A 23,936-nucleotide genomic window follows, 5' to 3' on the forward strand; every position below is an offset into this window, starting at 1 on the left:
TTAATTTATAATTTTTTTTTATTATTTTATATATATATATATATATATATATATATATATCACGTTTAAAAGAAAAAGAAAAGGAATCTCAATCTCTAAATCAAATTAAAAAAAAAAATCTCTCAATCACAATAAAAAAATCCATCTATCATATCTAAAATTTCTCTCAATCACATTAAAAGAGATTAAAAAAACAAAATCTCATTAGTTCAAATTTTTTTGGAAGATATTTTTAACGGGTTTGGAAGAGATCTCATTCATTAATATAGTGATAAAGATTAATTAAATAATTTCTTTCTTTCAAAATAATGTAAACATTATCTTTTTAATTTATCTTTAATAAATATCACGTCAAAAACACATATCTAAATTAATTCTATAAAATCAAATTAAGATTTCAAATCAAATGTCTATTGTATAAATAGTTAAATCCTCAATTTTCATCCGATATGTAACTTTGAATATTTTGATTTAAGGTTTTTTTTTCTTCGTGTGACTGCACTTAAATTTTATTTGTAACTACCTACATACCTTTATGATAATGGGATCAAGTCTTGATGTAGTTCAATACAAATTTCGTTCTCTTTCTTTCTTTCTTTCTTTTCTTTTTCTTTTTCTTTTTTCTTTTTTTTTTTTTTTTTTTTTTTTTTTTTTTTTTTTTTTTTTTTTTTTTGTCATTCACCTTTTAAGCTCATGGGCAATATGCAATTTCTACTCTTATGATAAGGATTTTTTTATATACATATTTTGAGCATAAAATTCCTTAAGAAACTTTCTGTTGATTGGGCCGATTCTCATTCCATCTTGATCAACGATCTTGTAAGCTCCATTTGTGTAGACTTCTTTGACGATGTAGGTTCCATCCTATTTAGGCGTGAACTTATTCCCGGTAGGTCTCGCTGTGATAATAGGTCTTCTTACAGCAAGTACCAGATCGTCAACCTGAAATGACCGAGGCTTCACATGCTTATAAAAAACTTTGGACATTCGTGCTTGATAACATTCCAATGCCCGTTGTGCCGTGAGTCTATTTTCATCATCTGCTTCTAACTCTTGAAGGCATAACTTAGCATTGTCTTCAGTAGTCAACCCTTTTTGGACTGTCATCCTTAGTGATGGAATCTCTCTCTCTAACGGGAGAATAGCTTCCACTCCATAAGTAAGAGAATATGGCATGACTCCCATAGGAGTACGATGAGTGGTTCGATAATCCTACAATATTTTACTGATTCTTTCTTGTCAATCCCTATTTGTCTTAGAGACCACATTCTTCAGTAGAAAACATAGAGTTTTGTTGAATGCCTCTACCAATCCATTTGCTGCTACATTGTACATAGAAGACTTATACTGCTTGAAGTTAAACTTCTCACATAATTTATCCATTAGAGCGTTAGCAAATTGTCTTCCATTATCTGTCACAATACGATGAGGAATGTCATATGGGTAAATGATATGGTTCGGACAAAGTTTACAACGTTTTCCTTTTTTTTCTTCCCTTAGAGGCACAACTTCAACCCACCTTGAAAAATAATCAATCCCTGTAAGAATATAAGAGTGTCTCGTTGTTACATGTCCAGCTAGGTCGAGTCGCCAAACTTCAAAGACCATGAAGAGACTTTGGTGATTGATGAATAAAATTTGCATGGAACTGACAAGCTTCACAACGCTTTCCATAATGCATTAAGCTGTGGTTCATGGTGAGCCAATAGTAACCCATTCTTTTTAATTGATGTTGGAGCTTTGACCTAGACTAGTGAACACCGCAGATACCTGAATGTGCTTCTTCTATGGTTTTTATTGATTATTCTTTTCCTAAGCATCAAAGAAATAGGCCTTCATATGAGCGTTGGTAAAGTAAGATCAGTGGGAAACCTTCTGTGTTCGAGTTGGGTGATGTCAGTCTTCTTCTTCGATCACATAAACAGATATCATATCAATCTCTTCATATTGATCCTCGATTGGTAGAACAATCCACTTTTGACAAAGAGAGATGTTTATAGGTACATCATCCAAAATCATTAGAGCAGTGGCTAAATTTACTAGTGCATCTGCTCTCTTATTTTATGATCTCGGTATATGTTCTAGTATTACGCCTCCGAACTTATCCATCAATCTCCTGGCATAAATGAAGTAAGGTTTTAAATCTTTATGTTTCACATCATAATTAACTTTGAATCATTGTGTACTTCCATGTATCTTATCCCGATCTCTAGAGCCATTTGTAAGCCAATGATGAGTGCTTGGTGTTCAGCAATGTTATTCAAACATAACTCACTTCGTGTGAAGCTATACGAAAACATGTGCTTCTGAGGAGAAATGAAGACAACACCGACGTCTGCCCACTTCTTCGTGTTGCGCCATCAAAGTACATAGTCCAAGGCTTCATGCTTTTGACATAAAGTACATCTTCATCGGGCAAGTCTTCACATAATTTCCAATTTGATGGGATCGGATGATCAACCAGGAAATTTGTCAATGCTTGACCTTTCACTGCTTTTTGAGGTATATAAACAATATCATATTTGAAGGAACTCTTTTGACAGAGAACCTTTGAGCGGAAGTAGATCATCCAAATCTCATTTCGATTGAACGCAAATATTTACAGTAAACAAGACAGATTATGCATAAAACTAAATTATAGCATGCTTTCTAACAAGAAACAAGGGTTTAGAGAATATATCTTTGAAGAACATTTCTTCAAGTAAATCTCTCGATTTGGATGAACACTTCGAACCAGTCACGAACACTCCAAACAGCAGCAAACAACAACAAAACTCTCGAACCAAAAGAGGACACAATCACTTGGTGACCTTGGTATTCTCGGTATAAGAACGCAGGAGCGGTAGGCTCTAGCTATTTTAGTTAAGGGAAGATTGAGGTTTGGAAGAGGAAGACGATTGAAGCAAGAACAACTCTATCACATAGGATTTTCTTCAATCATTTAGTGTACAGAGTCTATCGCATAGGCTCTCAAGGTTGATTGTATAGATACTCAATCGTTTAACTCTTAGTCCCATGGAATAATAAAATCATATTTCATTTATCTCAATTTTACCATAAAACTTATTAACTTCCCACTAAGGGTGGTTAGAGAGCAAAATGGAATTAATTATCAAATAATTAATAATATAAATAAATATGATAACCAACTTATCATATTATATTTATAACCTATAGTTTTAATATTGCATCATATATAATATATAAACCATAGTTCTTTTTCTCTATTTTATGGCATTTAATATAAATTATATTTATATTAAATTTAACAACTATGAATCTTATTCATAGAAAATATATTTGAATCATATTCAAATATTTGTTCCTCCAATCAAACTATAATGTATCAAATACATTATGTCAATTATATCATATATAATTGAATTAATTTAATTATATCATATATAATTAAATTCCCTCTTATTAATTTGAACATTTCAAATTAACCCGAAAACTGATTCTCAACTAAATTCTTTAAGCTACCAAAGGGACCTTATGGATATGTAGCTTGAAGCTCCAACGGTACGTGAATAAATAATTAAACTCTTTAATTACAAAATCCACCATCTATTAACTGTCGAGCACTCTACTAAAGATCGACAGCTACACTCTTCGCACTACAAATATATTTCTGTGTCCATTGGATATAACCAATCAACAGTACGATGTCCCTTCACAAATTGCTCGTAAGTACAGCTGGGTCAAATTACCTTTTTTTCCCTATAATTACATCTAACTCCTTAAGTACCACTAATCCCTCAAATGAACAATAGATCATAGTCCCACTATGACTAAACCCCTCTCTGGCCAAGAGAGGGTGTGGCGCCACATTGTTCAAGACCTGGAATTAGCCCTTAAGGGAGCAATTTATCTACTTACCCCTGCTTCGGGAAAGGAGTGAATTTCATCTTGTGTAGTTGAGTTCCCAGTTCCCCAATCAGACAAATCTCTAAAATGGTAGGCTTGTTTAATCGGTGATCTGACCACTCTCACCCTTACAAATCAAAGAACCGCCCTCATAGGCAGGAGTTCACAACTCACTCGGGATTAAGGTCATGTTACTTATGGTCATCCTAATGAAATGAAAGTCTCTATTATGAACGGCGTTATATAACGAGACTAAAAATTTTGTGGTCCGGTCTTATACAAATTTCTTTGTATAGAATATCCCCGCTCACATGTGTAATACATGAATGATCAGGATCAGATCATTTGTAGCACTTTACAACATTTGTAACACCTACAAAGTGAGTCATACTCGTAATGTCACCAGGATAAGGTACCCAGCCTTATCCATATACTATAGACCATTTAGATTATCACTTAAACATGATCCACTTGTATGTTTCCACATACATGTTTAAGTTACAACGATAACCATAGATGTTAGTTTATTGGTTTGTGGTTAATGGAATTGGTTTGTGGTTAATGGAACTAAAATATCATATATTTCATAGACATAGTGAATAAAATATCAAATATTATAAATCACTGAAATGTTTGTTCATATAAGGTTTTACAAACTATAAGACCCTAGGGCATCAACCCCAACAATTTTGAAGTATAATTGCCCATTTAGTGAGGCATCCTAAGATGACTAGCCTGGATAAGATATATATGATAAGGTCGGCCTTTGCCACCAAATTCACAATGAAGGTTTGCATATAATGTCTCAACTTATTTATTACAAAAGAACAAGGCGAGAGACAACTTCTCAATTGGACAATAATTCAACTCAGCTCTGGTCAAAGTTCTACTTAAATAATAGAGTGCACATTTCTTGCCCTTCTCCTTTTCTTATGTAAGTAGTGCTTCAAGTAATCTTTCTTGAGTGGCAATATATAATATCAATGGTCTTCCAGTTGTAGGCGTGCTCAAGACCGAAAGGTTGAACAAATACTTCTTTATGCTGTTAAATGCAGTTTGGTAGGTTTAATCCTATTAAAAGGTTGTATCCTTCCTCATTAATGTTTGAAATAATTGGCATTATCCTGCAAGGTTAGATATAAATCTTCTAATGTAGGCCAAGTGATCTTGAAGACTTCTAAACTCGTGCGGGTTTCTTGGACTTGACATCTTCTGGATAGCATCGATTTTAAATTGATCGATTTCGATTCTACGCTACCTTACAACAAACTAAAGAAACTTTCCTGAAGTCATGCCAAACACACATTTAAGAGGGTTAATTCTTAATGAATATTTCCTTAGATGATCAATGACAAGCTTCAAGTCCTTTAGGTTGCCATGCTGCTTCATAGACTTCACTACAAGGTCATCGACGTAACATTCAACGTGTTTATGTAGCATATCATCAAAGATCCTGATGATCCATCCATGAAAGATAGAGCTTCATGCCCTATGGTGGCATCCACTATAATTTTTGTGATAGGCAAGGGAAAGTCATCTTTTGGGCACGCATAATTTAGGTCACAAAAATCCACGCGAACACGTAGTTGACCATCCTTTTTCTTACGGGAACAATGTTGGCTATCCATGTTGGGTACTTGATTTCACGTACAAATCCAGCCTCTATTAGCTTGTTAACATCCTTTTCAATTTAGGGAATTAGTTCTAGTTGAAAGCGTCGAAGCTTGCTTCATTAGTCGATACCTTGAATTAATTGCTAGGTGATCGACTCTTTTGAGTCTGGCCTAGGCATTTTTTTATACAACCAAGCATAGACATCTTTATATGTCGTGACTAAGCTCAGATATTCCTTTTGTTCATCATTAGTAATTTGTGCACTTATGAAGGTTGGACAAGGCTCTTCTATCGTTCCCAGGTTGACTTTCTTCAGCTCGTCAACTATTGATTGTCCACCATCCTCAAGTTATAAAAGAGCTTCTTCCGTGTCCTTTTCAATTTCGTTAGAATCTGATGCTTCTTCTATTGTGACATGGCAACAAATTGTCGCATCTTCTCCATCATCTGAATCGTTCTCTCTAGATTGAGTGATAAGGACATCGTGTTGTTTTATTTTTAATGAGCCTTCTGTATTTACGGAAACAAGCAGATCCTTTTTATTCTTGAGGGAATAGCACTGCGAATTTTTTTTCACTTTTCACCTCACATTCTTTTCTTGAGACCGCTATGGGAGATTGCTTCTGGCTTCTTTGTGGTCACACTTAATCTTTGAAGTCAAACACACACTATTTATCTTATTTGAGTTTGCATTTAGCCTTCGAAAGGCTAAAAGTCGAGTGGATTCAGAAGTTATTGATTTTCATCTTCAACTGCAGGTGTGCTTAGCCTTTGAAAAATCGAAGAACGTGTCGTCGAAAGAGTAATGTGACTGAGTACAACAGTCCTCTGAATTTTGCTTCTCTCCTCATCTTTAGAATTGTGGCTCTCCTCTATGGTAATGTGACACGTGTCTACAACTTTTGCTTTCCCTTTTCCAGTTATGCGAATTGGTCCAAAGGACTTATATCCAAGTCTAGACCTAACTAAGTATAGAACATCCTTGTTCATGAAGCTTCTTTTGTTTCGGGGAAAGCTTGGGCCTTTCATAAAATATTTTTAGGCTTTAAGCTCGGTGCGAGTTGTAAAGTCATATCCTGCCTTTGTCAGTAGCTTATATGTATTTGGATCGAAGCCATCTTTTGTTCATTTCTCTGGAAGAATTGTTTTCATCTTTCTCAGCCTCTTTTACTTATTCTTTATCCATCTTTGTAAGTTGTGTGGTGAAGCTTTCTTTCTAAATTTCGACGTCTCCAATCGTCAGATTTTTTTAACAGTCTGCAAATGTTGATTCATCTTTCTTGCGTCGAGAAAGAGGAACGTAGCGTAGGAAAGGAAGATTTGATACTTTTTCTTGTGGGTTTATCGTCTTTTCATTCTTTAACACCTCGTACTTGATTTGGGTGGCTGGTTCATCATTTCCTCAGTTGTTGAAAGCATCTACTTCATTTGACTTCGTTGTTGTGAACGTTTGTTGCTTGGGCTTATAAGTGCCTTTGGCCACTGGAATCTTTGTCGTTATAACTTCATTGATATTATCACTTTTTAGATAAAACTTTGCATCAGCAAAGTAAGATTCAACCTCTAAAAATGGCTTCGATTCAGCATCAACTTTCTTGACGCCTTGTTGATAGAATTTAAAACACTGGTGGAGCGTGGAGGTTACTGCTCTATTTTTGTGAATCCAGGGACGCCCTAGCAACACCCAGTAGGTGGTTCTTGCATCAATCATGTGAAATATGATGCTTGCTTGCAAATCCCTTATGGTGATTTCTAGATGAATTGTGCCTACCGCTCGTTGCACTATTTGATTGAAGCCTTGAGTCACTAGTTTACTACCTGAAAACTCTCCCATCGAAATATCCAATTGATTCATGATTGATTTTGGCAGTATGTTGACAACTGAGCCATTATCGATAAGGATTTGATTAAGTTGTTGCTCTCAAACATACCCCGACAAAAATAAAGGTCTATTATGGAGCTTTGACCCAATTAGAAAATCTTCGTCAGTGAATGATATCGATATATAACATGAAGCACATGTACTTGTTTGGGTTTCAGAAGTAGTTGGAATTTCATCGGCCTTCAATATTTTGACAAGTGCATTCTTGGTCTCCCGTGGGAGTGACAACAAATCATTTATGCTAAAAGAAGGTAGTTTCTCTAGCCTAGTCATTGCTTCTGCAGAATTTGAAGGGGTGTCGTCATCTTCAGTCATACTAATGACGTGGCATGAAACAATTTCAACTGGAAATCTCTTTGGAAAGAACCTTTTCAAATTTATTGGGGTCGAGGAAGCTCTTCACTTTATTCGATGACTAGTCGAAGTCTTCTCGTATTCTTCCTTACTTTTCTTCTTTGAGATTTACTCTTCCTTTTATAGTCTCAATACGAATGAGGTTCTTTTTGAACAAACTTTTGTTTATGCATCTTCCAAGGAGTTACTAATATCCATCCTTCATCTACATCTTCCACTTGCTCCTCTTTTTTCTGGGAGTTAACTTTCTAGAAGTCGATCTTTTGTGGGGGCTTCAGTGAAGAATATATAATAACAAGCTCAAGAGATCCAAATTGGATCAAACTCCTTATTGCAAGTAGTTGAATGTCAGGATGAATCATTACTGCGGCAAGATTTGTTTGTGTCATATCATCGAGGTTCAACTCAATCTTTTTCTCTTGTGCTAACTTCAAAATTAACTCCTTTAGTACGAATCACTTTTCTACTAGATGACTGACAACTCGATGATATATTGCAATAATTGGTATCATTTACTCTCCCCATTTCTGTAGGTCATTTACATTCAGGAAGTTCAATGAGTTATTTCTTTAGTGGTTGCTCTAACATATCAGGCAGATCAAAATATAGAAAAGGATAGACTTTTTCTTGTCTCTCTTTCAACGTCGGGCATCTTTTCTCCCTCCATCTTGGCGTTTCTCAATCTTTTTCTCCTTGGAGATAAACTTTAAAGGGGTCGTATTAACGACCATGGCTTCTTTGGTGGCACCCTTCGATAGCTTTTGGATGTTCTTCACTTCTTTCTTTTCTTTCTTTACTTTTGGCACAGTAAATCGTTGCTTCCTCTATTAGAAATGCTTAGTTCCATATCATGAGCTCAGGTCGCCAACTCTTCAAAGGTGCGGGGTTTATCCCTTGTAGGATATACATGAAGAGATCAAAATTCCCTACGGTGGAAGTAATTAGACGCATCAAGCTCTAAATTTCATTTTATAGAACGCACAGAATTCAGAGTGATGGAAACCATGGAAAAACATAAACCTAAGCATAAGTTGTCATCGTTGATACCCAAGTTGCTGAAGTTGATTTTTGAAATTAGGAGTTCAAATTGAAACTCACAAATCTCTTCTTTTTGACACTGGTGCATTTGAGTTTGCTAAGCGCTTTTGCGTCAAGGGTGGACGCATGGATTTTTATACCATGTCTGCTCGTTGTTTGCTTGCTTACCATCATCCATATGGCCTGATGGCTATATGTAAAAAATATCCATTCATTAGGAAGGTTCTCTACCTTAGTAATGATAGGTGGTGGAGGTTATAGGGTCCTTGCCAATCTCAGTCATACAAGATCTCATCACTTTGAGCGGGTTCTTGCTATGTACACCAAGCCTCGGGGTCACAATGACGAGACATTAGAATTTTGGCTTGGTAGAGTGAGCTTTCGCTTCCTTATCTTTGCAGTTTCATTATCTCATTCAACAAGAGATGAAATCTTCGGATTTAAAGGTGGCTCCTGATTAATTATTTGATTTCCAACAGAAAGAGTCCGGGACTTCCTTGAGTGGTCTTTGCTCAGGAACTGGATGAAGGATTGGCTTTCTCTCTGTGTAGTGGCCAGAAACTTTTTGTTATGGGGGGGACCCTAGGTTTCTACAATGTTAAAATGAAGAGGAATAGATCAAGAGATCATTTACCTTTGAAGACCAATTCTTTATGTTCCTCTCCAAATCAAGTCGTCTTCTCCCGATCTCACAAACTCAGCATCTACGAACTCAATGAACAAGAATGGACACCCCCAAGGGGTTTTCCCTATTATTCTCGGGGACGAGAACTGTGCGGAGGTGTAGGCTTGCACTCAATCTTGGCGTGAGGGGAGGAGAAGAGAATTGAAAGTTTTTTCTTCTCTGTAAAATTCACAGAGAAAAGGAGAACCAAAGAGAGACATAGAGAGAGAACTTTCTTTCTCTTCATTTGTTATGTGGGGAGGAGGGGGGAGGGGAGGATTAATGGGTGAGAGAGTTATAACTCTCTCCCCTTTATTTTTTAGTAAATTCAAATTCAAAATTTTGAATTTAATATATATATATATATATATATATACATACATACTAACCACTTAATATACATTTAAACTATATGTTATATCACATATAACATAAACTATAGTTAATTATTCTCTCAAATAACCTAAGGTATTAATATAGATCAAATTCATATTATTTTTAACTTATAATTTTTATATGAATCACAATCATATAAATAATAATTGAATCATATTCAAATTATAACACCTCGCAATAAAATATATAAATTTAATATGAATCATATTCATATTAATTTTAACATATAATTCCTATTTGAATCATATTGATATAATTAATATTTGAATCATATTCAAATATTTATTTCTCTCATAAAAATTATATATAAATTTAATATGAATCAAATTCACATTAAATTTTAACATATAGATTTTATATGAATCATATTCATATAATTAATATTTGAATCATATTCAAATATTCATTTATCTCATAAAATTATATAACGTATCAACATACATTATATTATATAATGTATCAATATACATTATTTAACTGTATCTTATACAATTAATTTTCTTTAATTAATTTGAACAATTCAAATCACATCAAAATTAATTTGATTCCCATCAGTCCTCATAGATTGAAGCTCCAATAATATGAGATTAATTTATTAAACTTTTTTAATCAAGTTAATCAACATTCATTAACTGTCGATCACTTCACTAAAGACCGACAGTTGAACTCTTCGCACTATAGATATATTTCTGTGTCCATTATATATAACCAATCATCAGTGTGTTGACCCTTCACAAATTGTTAAGTACAACTGGGTCAAATTACCCACCCCTGTAGTTAAATCTAATTTCTTAAGTACTACTGATTCTTCTAATGAACAATTAGTCATAGTCCATCTATGAACGAACCTTTCTCGGGGCAAGAGAGGGTGAGACGCCTCATTGTTCAAGCCCTAAAATCAGCCCTTAAAGGAGCAATTTATCTTCTTACCTTAAATATAGGGAATGGGTGAATTCCTATTTGTGTAGTTATATTCTCAGTTCCTTGATAACAGGCAGAAATGCACGTTATCATAGTGCTAAGTTTTTAAACAATGTTGGATTTCGTTGATGAAATATGTTAACTTGCATCCATTAAGCATAAATTTTATAATATTGTGGTCGCATGCGTTCATCGCATTAGAATAGTTGATTTTTGTATTTTTGTGTAGAATATGCATTGACGCAATGCAAGATCGCAAGGCTTTGCGATGATCGTGTTCGCAAACATTCGCCCGAGAAGGATTGCCGCAATTTTGTCAGCGCAACATGGTGGGCGCATCTGAATGAAAGGCTAAATAATCGCAATGGGACAGAAAGCTGATGACAGTCGAATTTGAATTAAGTTGACAGCCGATAACAATCATAAGTACATTCAGCTTTTCAGTGACCATTATTCGGCGCATCAGTCAGGAATTAAAGCCATCCCATCTGTACAATCATGAGAGATAAGCCGTCTTTCACCATGGATGCTCTATAAATACCAAGGACATTCTTTAGAAAAAGGGTTAACCAATTCAGCTATCCATTGTTCCACAAGTTCACACCTCTGTCCATAGTTTTCCTTTTCATTTTAAGGCAGAGTAAGAGAAGAGTGGTGGCACCGGAGATCGCTCAGGGAAACTCGAAAGAGAACCTTGAGGGGAAGAAGCAGAGAGCAGGCCGACTCTCGTGAGAGCGAGATTATCTTTTGAGCACGAGTAGAAAACAGTGTAAAAGACTGGGCAGCAAGAGATTGCTACCAAGCCCTTTATTCTATACTTGCATTGTTATTTTGTACTTCATTTTTATATTTATACAATGGAAGTTTTATTTCTACATCTGTTCACTCTCTTAGCACGCATGAGTAGCTAAACTAGTCGAATGGGTTGAGAAGAACTAAGCTAACATGACCTAGGAAGTTCATTGCTTGCGTTTGTCTTGTTTTATGCAGTGCAAAATACCCTTTAGAGTTACTCGAGAGAGAGTCTAAAGAAAGAACCTAATGTCTCGAGAGAGCTAGGTTAGAATCTAGACTCGAGAGAGCAAGATTAGAATTGCATAAACAAGAGATGGGGACTTAGAGATAAGCTCTGTTTGTCAACTTGCATCGCATGCATCCTAGAGATGGGAATGATATTATGTGGTCGCCTTATTTGTGTGTGCATTATCCTGTCATCGCATAAATAAGAATAGAGGCTTATGTGTAGGTTCTATATACTTATCGCATATATCACATGTGTTCTAGCCTTAGAAGCCGTAGCATTCACATCGAGAGGTGGTTTACTATTGTATGCATGTTGCATGATCGCAAAGCATGAATGCATTCTAGGAAGTGTTGGCCGAAACCCTTCTCAAACTGTTCACCGCATACTCATTGCATCTTCCGTTTACCAACTCTTTTCAAACTTCGCCGCATTTATTTATTTTTCATTAACGCAAACAACAAAACCAACAATTAATCTAGTTACCGGTTACTACAAAGTTCTTCATAAAAATTACCAACGCGACCTATTTTCACAAGTCCCTGAGTTCGATCCTGGACTTATCAGGAAACTCAGTGGAATTTACACTTGGATACTGCTGAGGCAACTTGAGTGCATAAAGCAATTTCATTAACACATATCATCCACATTTCCACTTCATAAAATTAAGCATCACTCCTCAATCAGACGAATCCCCAAAATGGTAGGCTTATTAAGTTGGCAAATCTAGCTACTCTCACCCATACAAATCAAAGAATCGCCCTCATAGGCAGGAATTTACAACTCACTCAGGATTAAAGTCAAGTCACCTACGGTCATCCTAGTGAAATATAAGTCTCTTTTAGCAACAGCATTATAAAGAGAGACTTAATATTTCGTGGTCTAGTCTTTATACAAACTCTACCATATAAGATACCCCCGCTTACATGTCTGCACAAGAATGATCAGGATCAGATCATTTGTAGTACTTTACAACAACTACAAATCAGATCGTATCATAAATGTTATCTGAATAAGGTACCCAATCTTATCCATATACTACAGACCATTTAGGTTATCATTTAAACATGATCCACCTGTATGTCACCACATACATGTTTAAGTTACATTAGATAACCTTGGATCATAAGTTAATGGATTATATCACAAGTAATATAAAATCATTCAACCATTGATTCAACTAACATAATACTACGAGACTTTAAGGCATACACTCCAACATATAAAAGTCCCAAATGCATTCCTTGAGTGCACATTTCCACTACTAATAATTCAGTTAATCTATCTTTGCAATCAAGGCTTAATTTTCTCCAACGATTGATGTAGTTAATGATCAACTCACCTTTTCGCTGTTTAGTGGAAGTGAGCTCTATCATGCTGACGATACGCCTACTACTGTAGAAGCGATTGAGGAATTCTCTTTCAAGCTGCTCCCAACTATCAATAGTTCCTGGTTCAAAGTTGGTGTACTAGTCGAAGGCATTTCCCTTTAGAGTTCAAACGAACTATTTCACCATCAATTCTCCTCGCATACCAGCATTTTCACATGTTTCGATTAATGAGCAACATGTTGCTTTGGGTTGCCCTTCCCATCTAACTGTTTGAACTTGGGTGGCTAGTATCCATTTGGCATTCTTAGATTGTCAATCCTCTTTGTATATAGTTTAGAATATAAGAGAAAAGTCTGAGTAGGTCTACCATATTAAGCCTTGATGAAGTTAGCAATCATCTTCTGCAATTGCTAAACAGTCTTCCCTTTGTCATCATTCCTGACTATAGATGTATGATTGATTCAATAGTTTCATGACTTTTGATGTGATTCTTGAGGGATGTAATTTCATAATCCCTTTCTTCGACTGCCTTCATCAGTATGTCAACTTTCTTTCCGAGTTCGACCATCCTTTCTGTTGGGGTTGATGCCTTAAAGTCTCGCGTCCTATAGTTTGTAAACCGTTTGTACGAACGCTTGTGTTGTTAATATATGATATTTACTTCACATCTTGTAATTTTGCTCAGTTACTTGTTTTTTTTGTTTTACCACAAACCAATAAACATAAAATCCCTGGTTATCTGTATGTGACTCAAGTATGTATGTGATGACATACAAGTGGATCATGTCTTGAGTGATAACGAAAATGGTCTGTAGTATATGGATATAGGAGGGAAACCTTATCCTGGTAACACTACGGATGCGGCCTGCTTTGTGGAATGGTCACAAGTGTTGTGACTTATCACAGATGGTCTGATCCTGATCATTCATGTTGGGGACATGCGAGCGGGGATGTCCTATACAAAGAGTTTGTATAAGACCCTGACCACGAAGTGTTAACGTCTCCTTATCACCGTTCATGGCAGAGACTTCACTTCACTAGGATGAGCAGAGTACATGACCTCAATCCTGAGTGAGTTGAGAACTCCTGTCATTGAGGGCGATCCTTCTGATTTGTAGTGGGTGCGAGTGGCCAGTTTCGTCGATTTCAACATTTTGAGGATTCGTCTGATTTGGGAGTTGGGAACTCAGCTACACAAGATGGAATTCACTCCTTCCCTGAGGCAGGGGTAACTAGATTCAAACCTACCTTAAGGGCTGATTCCGGAGCTTGAACGATGTGTCACCACACACCTTCTTTTGGCCCGAGAGGTGTTCACACATAGTTGTACTATGTTGTATTGTTCATTAGAGGAATCAGTGATACTTAAGAAGTGAGATGTAACTACAGGGACAAAACGGTAATTTAGCTTAGTTGTACTTACGAGCATCTGTGAAGGGTCATCGTACTCATGATTGGTTATATCTGATAGACATAGAAATATATCTGTGGTAAGAAGAGTTCAGCTGTTAGTCTTTAGTGGAATGCCTAACGGTTAACGGATGGTGGATCTTGTGGCTAAAGAGTTTAGTCAACTATTCACGGACCGTTGGACCTTCGAGCCACAGGTCCATTAGGTCCCCTAGGTAGCTTGGATAAAGTCGAGAATCAGTATTTGGGTTAATTTGAAAAGTTCAAATTGACAAGAGGAAGTTGATTATATATGATATAATTGGACTTATTAATTATATATGATATAATTGGCTAAATGTATGAGATACATTATTTTGGAGGAAATTAGATATAAATATGATTTATATCAAGTAGAGGAGAAAACACTATCGTAGATATGTGATATCAAACTATAGGATAAAAATATAATATGATTATATTATTTATTAATTAATTGGTTAATTATAAGATAACTATGGCAAAATTCATGTTCGGACGTCGGTTAGTGGGCAATGTCAGTTATGGTAACTGATGAGTTAAAATGAAAAATGTTTTCAATTTTGAATCGTTCAATCGATCGCCCGGAGTTCAATCGTTCAAAGTATTCGTGGGAGAGCGCGCGTTCGAGAATTGTTGAACAATCGCTTAAGTGTTTTCGAGAGACTATACGATAGCTTTTCTCCGCTTAAACAATCATCCACCTCGCTAAACGATCGCACACTATCACCTACACGATCGAATAGCTTCTCTAAATGATCGTATAGTGTGCCAATTTTACTAAACGATCGTGTACCTTTCCCTAAACGATCGTTCAGTAAATCCTTCACGATCGTGTAGCTCCTCCTAAACGATAAGCATTTCTGCTATGCAATAGCGACTTTTTCCCTCCCACTTGCTTATCGTCTACACAATTTGTGTTTCCTCCTTCCTCTACCAAATTCACCAAAGCCCACCCTTTGGGTTTTCACTCCGAGGATATCCGGGGCTCTTTAGTGGTGGTGTTGTCCCCGTTGTGGTCATGAGTTCGCGTTGTTCGTGCTGCTGCAGTCGACGTTTCCGCTAGGCATTGGTAGATCGCTTAGAGGGTTCCGCTGCATTGGAGTTCCAAAGTGTGAAGAACGTCTTCAACTGGTATGGAACTCTCTCCCGTGTTATTTATGTTGTTCTTAGCATGCCGTTAATTAAGATTTGTTTGCATAACTGTATGTATTGAATGTACAATATGTATTTTGATCTCGGTGAGATCGGAGCGTTCCGAACACGCTCATGGAACTCTTAGATATGAGATCCTTCAATTGGTATCAGAGTCAGGTTCTGATACTCTGATTTCATCAATTGCAACGAAATGAAATATACATTCATGGTGGGTGCATTTCTACGCTGTTTAATTGTTAAATATGCTTTAGATGTGCGGGATTAATGGATGTTTTCGGGATGATAATCCTCGGTTTGACATAAATCCTTTTACATTTGCGATTGTTTGTAAAGGCCCCTACGTTTTTTGGCGGTAAAAATCATTATCAAGTCTGTATTCAAAGTTTGTTTGAAGTTTTGAGTCGTTCGTCGAAGAAGCAGATTTGTGTAAGTGTTGCATATGAGTGGTACGCGATTTGGGCAAGTGTTGCAGTTCTTCGAAGAAGGAGGCGATCTAAGGTTGATCGCATCATGCAGAAGATGTTCTACGCGATCGCTATTGATCATATCGTAAAGATGAAGGAGTACCCAATCGCGGTTGAACGCATCGGTTAAACGATAGGGTATGCAATCAATAGTTGATCGTATCGTTTTGACGATCGGGTACATGATTGCTGAGTATCGTTTAATGCACCGCGCGCTAGGACAATCGTTTAGGTCAGAAGCTTCATCGCTAAGTACTAACTAAACGATCGCTTAGCATCGCAAGGTAAATCGTTTACTTGGTTGCCCGCATCTTAGACGATGAAAGCTCGCGTATCGTTTAAAATGCGCGCGCTAGACGATCGTTTAGGTCCAGCAAGCTTCATCGCTTAGTAAAGCAAGGTAATCGGTTTACCTGCGTCCTGTAACGCTTCAGATATGGTATGAATATTAATGCTCACAATGATGCGATACTAACTACTTTATGCGTTAATTAGGGATTGGCTCGGTAGTATGCCCTGCGTTGTCAAGTTTCTTACGATGGAACAGTGTAATTCACCACAAGTTTCTCGATGTTCTGAGTCGAACAAGAGAAGTGGTACCAGTTATTGGGGTATGTTTCCCCCCATCCGAGCGGGCCCGCCGGCATGGTATATGTGACTAGGTTTTAATTTTTTTATAAAAGGTGTGTCCAGTATGTAAATTGTAGTAAATAGAGGAAAGCGGTAAAGATGCGAATAAGACATAAAAATACAGTAAACCTAAGCTAGATGTTATAAATACAGACTTAAGTCGCAAGATACTAAGGATTAAGGCTAGCTATGAAGATTGTGCAAAGGATGTGGATGCGACGACAAGTCTTGTGAACAGATTAGAAAGAGAAAGATAAGTATTACAAACAACGCAAGTTCTTAATTGAATTGAAAGTACAAATATTGTTCCGCTTTTCTCTTGGCGTACACCTCTCAGTGATCGGTCGCGTTTTCCACATGTCTGTGGTAAAATAAAGTCTAACGTAATGAATGCAAGGTTGCTTCCATGTCTGGAAGTACTACTCGCTTTAGTTAACGTACTCTTCTGACCTTCTCTCGATAGATCAGAATGACATCTTCACTTCTGCTCTCACAGGTGAAGATGCCATCTAGCATGCTTTAGTTAAACGTATTTTGTAACTTTAATGCATATTAAGTTCTTGGTGATTCATATTGCTCATCAAGGGATTAAGAAAACATCATAAAGAAAGTGACTAATGGGTGAACGAAAATAGACAAAATGGTAAACGAAATCTATCGAAACATTTAATATTTCTACTAAGTGTTTGATACATGATATGTGAATGAAGAGATAAAGAAAATATGGAATACAATGAAAGAGAGATAGAATAGATACAATCCGGTGCCAATGTCTTGGCACAGATTCGATAGAGATCTGCTTGCCAGATCAGATGGTTTCGATGGCAGGAAGAGCTTCCCTCTCAGGCTTGCTCCACTGATAGCAGGGGTCTCTGCACAGATCTTCGATCGGGTATATGATAGGTCGGATCTGAGATTTACCTCTCGGCCTTATCTCGTTCTCTTCTCGGATTTCTTCTCTTCAGCATTCAGCTCAACCTTTTCTCTCTAAAATCTTACAGCACTTAGCCCAGTATCCAATAGCATACTTTTCTCTGAAATCACTGAGGTATTTATAGGAGTAGATCCTTTGACTCTGGCTTTGTGGTCCCCACGTGATGGTTATGGTAATTCCACAGATGGAGGGATATTATTCCTTCTGTTATGCAATCAGACCATCAATTCTGCACAATCGTTAGTTGTACACGTGTCTCAATCCTCTGCACTCGCGTTGCTCATTTGCATCATTCGATCATGGGTTCACATGTGGTGTTTGTTTTTATTACCGTATTCAGTCGAAGCGTAGCTCTGGATCGACTGTCGCATTGTGTCGTTACTTCGGTAATCGTTTCTTCATGGTTGATCGACGGGCGCAATGTGACAGAGATGCGTTGATTAGTTGCTCATGAGCTTTGAGCGCAAGCGGTGACTTGGTCTCCTGTAAAATAGAGTAAAATTTGGCTTGTCCTCCATTTTTTTGTAATTATTGTAAAATAGAGTAAAATAGCGTTAGTGGGTGTAATTACAAACATTTATAATTATTATCATACTAAGTTAATTTTCATACAATTGGCGCATAATTACTAACTTTTGGCCGCAATATCTATATAAGGTGGCATAAATAATTTGTATTTCTACAAGTTATCGTCATCGCACTACACAATCGCATGGACGATCGGGCTTCGCAGCCTCATCGTCGTCTACGCGATCGTTTACTTATGCTTCTATCGTCTAGTGCATGCTGAACGATTGTACCTACTAGAGTTTGCTACACGATGAAGACCTCCTGGCGGTTCAAGACCCAGTTCGCCTATAAACCAGTTTGCTCGATGAAAAATGTAATAGATAGGATTTTTTCATTCCGGTTTTTGTAAAGGCTCATCCCGATCCATTAATCCTTTATTTATTACATGCGATGTATGTTTTTATATATCATATGGTATGCACATATAGTAAATCCCACCTTAGGTTATGCAATGGTCATGCATCATCTCTTTATTGTAATTGTTATAATTTAGAGAAGCATGATTTAATTATGTAAGAGCATGCTCATGCATCATCTCTTTATTGTAATTGTTATAATTTAGAGAAGCATGATTTAATTATGTAAGAGCATGCTCATGCATCCTCTAATATAAGAGTTCTATTTATGTATGTATAAAAAGCATAGACATGCATCATCTTGATATTATAATTGTTATAGTATAAGGGTGAATGATAGCATGTTTGCTTGGTTGTTACGTGTTATATAAAAGTTATATATAGTAATGACTGGACATTGCATGAAGCATGACACATAGGTTATTTTATAAATGTTATACACGCCTCGTTGTGCGCAATGGTTTAAGTTGTTTCTTTTTAAAAGTTAAAGAGAAATTAGAACTAAAAGGAATAAGAAAGGCATGCATGCTCACTTAGGTTTAATTCATGATTTTAAAGTGTTTAAAACTTGGATAACATAGACCTAAGATCACAGTTCTTATATGATTAGCAACCCTAAGGCTTTAATCTTTTAATCAGTTTAGTAGGATTAAATTGGCTAATAAAAGGTTAAAGTGTAGCAAATCTATCTATAAGGGACCTTTTTGTCTAAGGCGGGTTCTGTCTAGGCTGGGGTATTTATATTGACGGAAACGTAACACCCCTACCTGGGAACTTACCTAGAAAGGTGAATTAGATAGATTTGATGCATGCATGCAAGTTAAGGACAGTCCGTTAAAGTGTTTAAATGTGATTACTTGAACTTGTCCTTTTTTCATAAACAAATGTTGTTTATGAGCAGACTTTAAAAAGATGACTTAGACTAACATTAGTAGCCGGATTATCTAGGTTAATGAACCCCTAAGTAGAACATTTAGTGGGAGGTACTTGGGGCATAAGATGCTTCACTTAAACCTTTCACGTTTCTCCTACATAGTTCATACCGTGAGATCTATCCTCGGCCTCGCGGCACCTTTGGCGTGTCCCCCTAACTGATGGTGTTTGGGTAGTTCAATATCAAGGTGGATGGAGAGAGTGTTCATAGTAAGTAAGAGCAAGAAGTGCGACAATATATCCCTCGGTCTCCCTCATTAGGTTGAATAAAGTTACTGCGTATCGCCTCGAGGCACCCTGAGAGTGTCCCCCTAAAGGATGGCAGTTTTGCACATTTCTTTATTTCATCTTCTATAAGAGGATAAGGTAACTTAGTCTCTTGTCCTAATCTGCTTCTTTCCTACGGTGGGCTCATTAAGGCGGGATTTTGGCACCGAAAGCGAGGGGTTACACTTACGTAGAATAGTTAAAGGTTAACGATTCTGGATCGAAAAATGGTGGTTGTTAGGTTCAGTTCCAAGAGTTGGTTCTGCCTAATGGTTGAGAATGTCTCATCCTAGCGAAGAGGAAACTGATCACCCCACCTGTGGCATTTGTTCTGCCTCACTGGGCATCATTGCAAAATAGAAGTCTATAACTTAGGGTACTTGAAACTGTTTTGCAAAACGGATTAGTTTAAAAGTGGTTTAGCAAAATCTAATAAAGTTTTGTTCGTATTTTCAGCAATATTTTCAAAATGACAACAGCCATGTTAGCATTATTAAGCACCGAGAAACTTACTAGCGATAATTTCGCAACATGAAAAAACATGATCACAACGATCCTCATCATCGAGGACCTCATGTTCGCTCTCATGGAGGCTTATTCTTCTATTCTAGCTCTGAATGCCACTCGAAGTGTTCGAGAGGTATACAAGCGATGGACAAGGGCGAATGAGAAGGCCCAAGCCTATATCTTGGCAAGTCTTTCTGAAGTCTTGGCCAAGAAACATGAGCCTATGGTCTCAGCGGGTGAGATCATAGAGTCCCTGCAGGGGATGTTTGGACAACCGTCTGAACAGCTTATGCATGAGGCTCTTAAATAAAGCATCTTTATTCGTGAACATGTGCTAAACATGATGGTCCACTTCAATGTGGCGGAGTTGAATGGGTCTACCATCGATGAGGGCAGCCAGGTTAGCATAATCCTGCATTCTTTGCCATAGAGCTTTCTGCACTTTGTTAGCAATGTGATTCTTAACAAAGTGAAATACAACCTTACAACTCTCCTCAACGAGTTGCAAACATACCAATCTTTACTGAAAAGTAAGGAGAGGCAGAAGGGTGAGGCAAATGTTGCTTCATCCTCCAGGATGTTCCATAGAGGTTTGACCTCAGGAACAAAGTCTGCACCTTCTACTTCTAACTCTGCAAAGGGGAAGAAGAAGAAGGGTGGTAGGGAAAAGGGAAGGCATCTACTAACCCAACACCTGTTGCCCCAAGTAGGCATCCACAAGTTGCTAAAGGAAAGTATTTCCACTGCAACCAAGATGGACACTGGAAGAGGAACTGTCCTTGGTATTTGAAAGAGAAGAAAACAGCCAAAGCCGATAAAGGTAAATGCGATTTACTTGTGCTTGAAACTTGTTTAGTGGAGAATGATGATTTTGCCTGGATAACTGATTCAGGCGCCACTAACAATGTTTGTTCTTCTTTTCAGGGAATTAGATCTTGGCGACAGCTGGAGACTGGTCTAATGACGATGCGAGTAGTCACCGGGCACGTCGTCTTAACTGTGGCAGTGGGAGGACTCCAGTTAGCTTTACAGAATAGGTTTCTTATTTTAAATAATGTATATATTGTTCCTGAACTAAAGAGGAACCTTATTTCTGTAAGGTTTATTACAAAATGTAAATATACTATCTCTTTTTAATATTGAATAAAGCATTTATTCATAAAGATCGGTATTTTTATTTGCAAAGCAAATCTTGGAATCCCGAAAATTATATGTGCTAAAGTTCGTTAGCCATTAATTCCTCTATAATACTGAAATGTTCAGAACTGTCGTAACTCAATCAAAACATCGACGAATTTCTCTAAAAGAAAAATGCCCAACTTTGGCATCTACGTTTAGGGCACATCAATCTCAATAGGATTGAGAGATTGGTGAAGAATTGACTTCTAAATGAGTGAGAAGAAAATTCTTTGTCAGTGTGTGAATCTTGCCTTAAGGGTAAGATGACTAAACAACCTTTTACTGAAAAAGGTTATAGAGCCAAGGAATCTCTTGAGTTAGTTACATTCTGACCTCTATGGTCCTATGAATGTGCGAGCCCGAGGGTGGCTATGAGTATTTTATCAGTTTTACTAATGATTACTCAGGTACGGGTATGTTTATCTTATGCAACGGAAGTCTAAATCCCTTGAAAACTTCAAAGAGTTCAAGGCTGATGTTGAAAATGCATTGGATAGATGGATTAAAACACTTCGATCGGACTCGAAGTGTGGAGAGCAAGTATTTTTGGAACCTCCGGTATTCCAGGACTATTTGATAGAACATGGAATCGTTTCCCAACTCTTAGCGTCGGGTACACCTCAGCATAATGGTGTAGCGGAGAGGAGAAATAGGACCTTGTTAGACATGGTTTGCTCGATGATGAGTTACGCTTCTTACCAAACTCGTTTTGGGGTTTCGCAGTGGAGACTGCGGTATATATACTCAATTGTGTTCCCTCCAAGAGTGTTGCAAGAACACCTTTGGAGTTGTGGAATGGGCGTAAAGCTAGTTTACATCACTTCTGCATTTGAGGTTGCCCTGCACATGTGCTTGAGGCTAATCCCAAAGGTACACGAGGGGGTTATTTTTATGATCCGACAGAAAATAGGGTGTTTGTTTCAACAAACGCTACTTTCCTGGAGGAGGATTATATAAGGGAATACAGTCCATGAAGCAAAGTCGTGTTGCGTGAGCTTTCCAATGAAACTATTGAAACTTCAACAAGACTTGTTAAAGAGCCTGCTACATCAACAAGAGTTATTGATGGGAGTTCATCTAGTAGGTCAGTTCCACCTCAAGAGTTAAGGGAACCTCGACGTAGTGGGAGGGTTGCGAACCCACCCATTCGCTATCTGGGTTTCACGAAAATCCTTGCTATGTTAGCAGATGGCGGCGTTGAGGATTCGTTGTCTTATAAGAAGGCAATGGAGGATGTTAACCGGGATGGCGATGTTGAGGCACCTTGTGTTTACACGAAGATCATCAATGCTTCAGTAGTCTTCTTAATGTTGTACGTAGACGTTGTCCTACTCATTGGGAATGATGTAGGTCTACTGACTACAATTAAGTACTGGCTAGCGACCCACTTCCAAATGAAAGATTTGGGAAAGGCTCAGTTTGTTCTAGGTATACAGATCTTTCAGGATCGTAAGATCAAAGTGCTAGCACTGTCTCAGGCATCGTATATTGACAAGTTAATTCTCAAGTACTCGATACAGGACTCCAGGAGAGGCCTACTGTCATTCAAGCATGAAGTCACTTTGTCTAAAGAAATGTGTCCTAAGACGCCTCAAGAGGTTGAAGAGATGAGACGGATCAGTCTAACCCAGGCCATTTTAATGTTGCTGACCCGTTTATGAAGGCTCTCACGGCTACAGTGTTTGAGGGTCACCTACGGAGCATGGGTCTAAAGGATCGCTCACGATTGGACTAGGGCAAGTGGGAGATTTTCATGGACTGGGCTTTTATAATTTAGTTTATTGTTTTGTATTAGTTTTTTGTACACCCCACTTCGTTTTAGGACAAGTGGGAGATTGTTGGGGTTGATGCTCAAAAGTCTCGTGTCCTGTAGTTTGTAAATAGTTTATACGAACGCTTGTGTTGTTAATATATGATATTTACTTCACATCTTGTAATTTTGCTCAGTTACTTGTTTTATTTGCTTTACCACAAACAAATAAATATAAAATCCCTGGTTATTTGTATGTGACTCAAGCATGTATGTGGTGACATACAAGTGGATCATGTCTTAAGTGATAACTAAAATGGTCTGTAGTATATGGATATAGGAGGGAAACCTTATCCTAGTAATGCTATGGATGCGGCCCACTTTGTGGAATGGTCACAAGTGTTGTGGACTTGTCACAGATGGTCTGATCCTGATCATTCGTGTTGGGACATGCGAGTGGGGGCGTCCTATATAAGAGTTTGTATTAAGATCCTGATCACGAAGTGTTAACGTCTCGTTATATAACACCGTTCATGACAGAGACTTCACTTCACTAGGATGACCATAGGTAACAGACCTCAATCCTGAGTGAGTTGGGAACTCCTGCCATTGAGGGTGGTTCTTTGATTTGTATGGGTGTGAGTGATCAGTTCGCCGATTCAAACCTACTAT

General features: G+C 37.4%; 1 protein-coding gene across 1 annotated transcript in view; it reads right to left on the reverse strand.

The window, feature by feature from the left end:
* Positions 1 to 864: 864 nt before the first annotated feature.
* Positions 865 to 23,936, reverse strand: part of LOC120076180 — a 55,209-nt gene continuing 32,137 nt past the window's right edge. Inside the window, exons 2-3 of the mRNA XM_039029946.1 lie at positions 1,309 to 1,412; positions 865 to 1,212 (exon numbers count right to left, since the gene is read on the reverse strand). Of these exons, the coding sequence (XP_038885874.1) occupies positions 865 to 1,212; positions 1,309 to 1,412 (452 nt within the window). The remainder of the gene's footprint in view (positions 1,213 to 1,308; positions 1,413 to 23,936) is intronic.

The sequence above is a fragment of the Benincasa hispida genome, chromosome 4 (assembly GCF_009727055.1).
Source record: "Benincasa hispida cultivar B227 chromosome 4, ASM972705v1, whole genome shotgun sequence".
Lineage (NCBI taxonomy): Eukaryota > Viridiplantae > Streptophyta > Magnoliopsida > Cucurbitales > Cucurbitaceae > Benincasa > Benincasa hispida.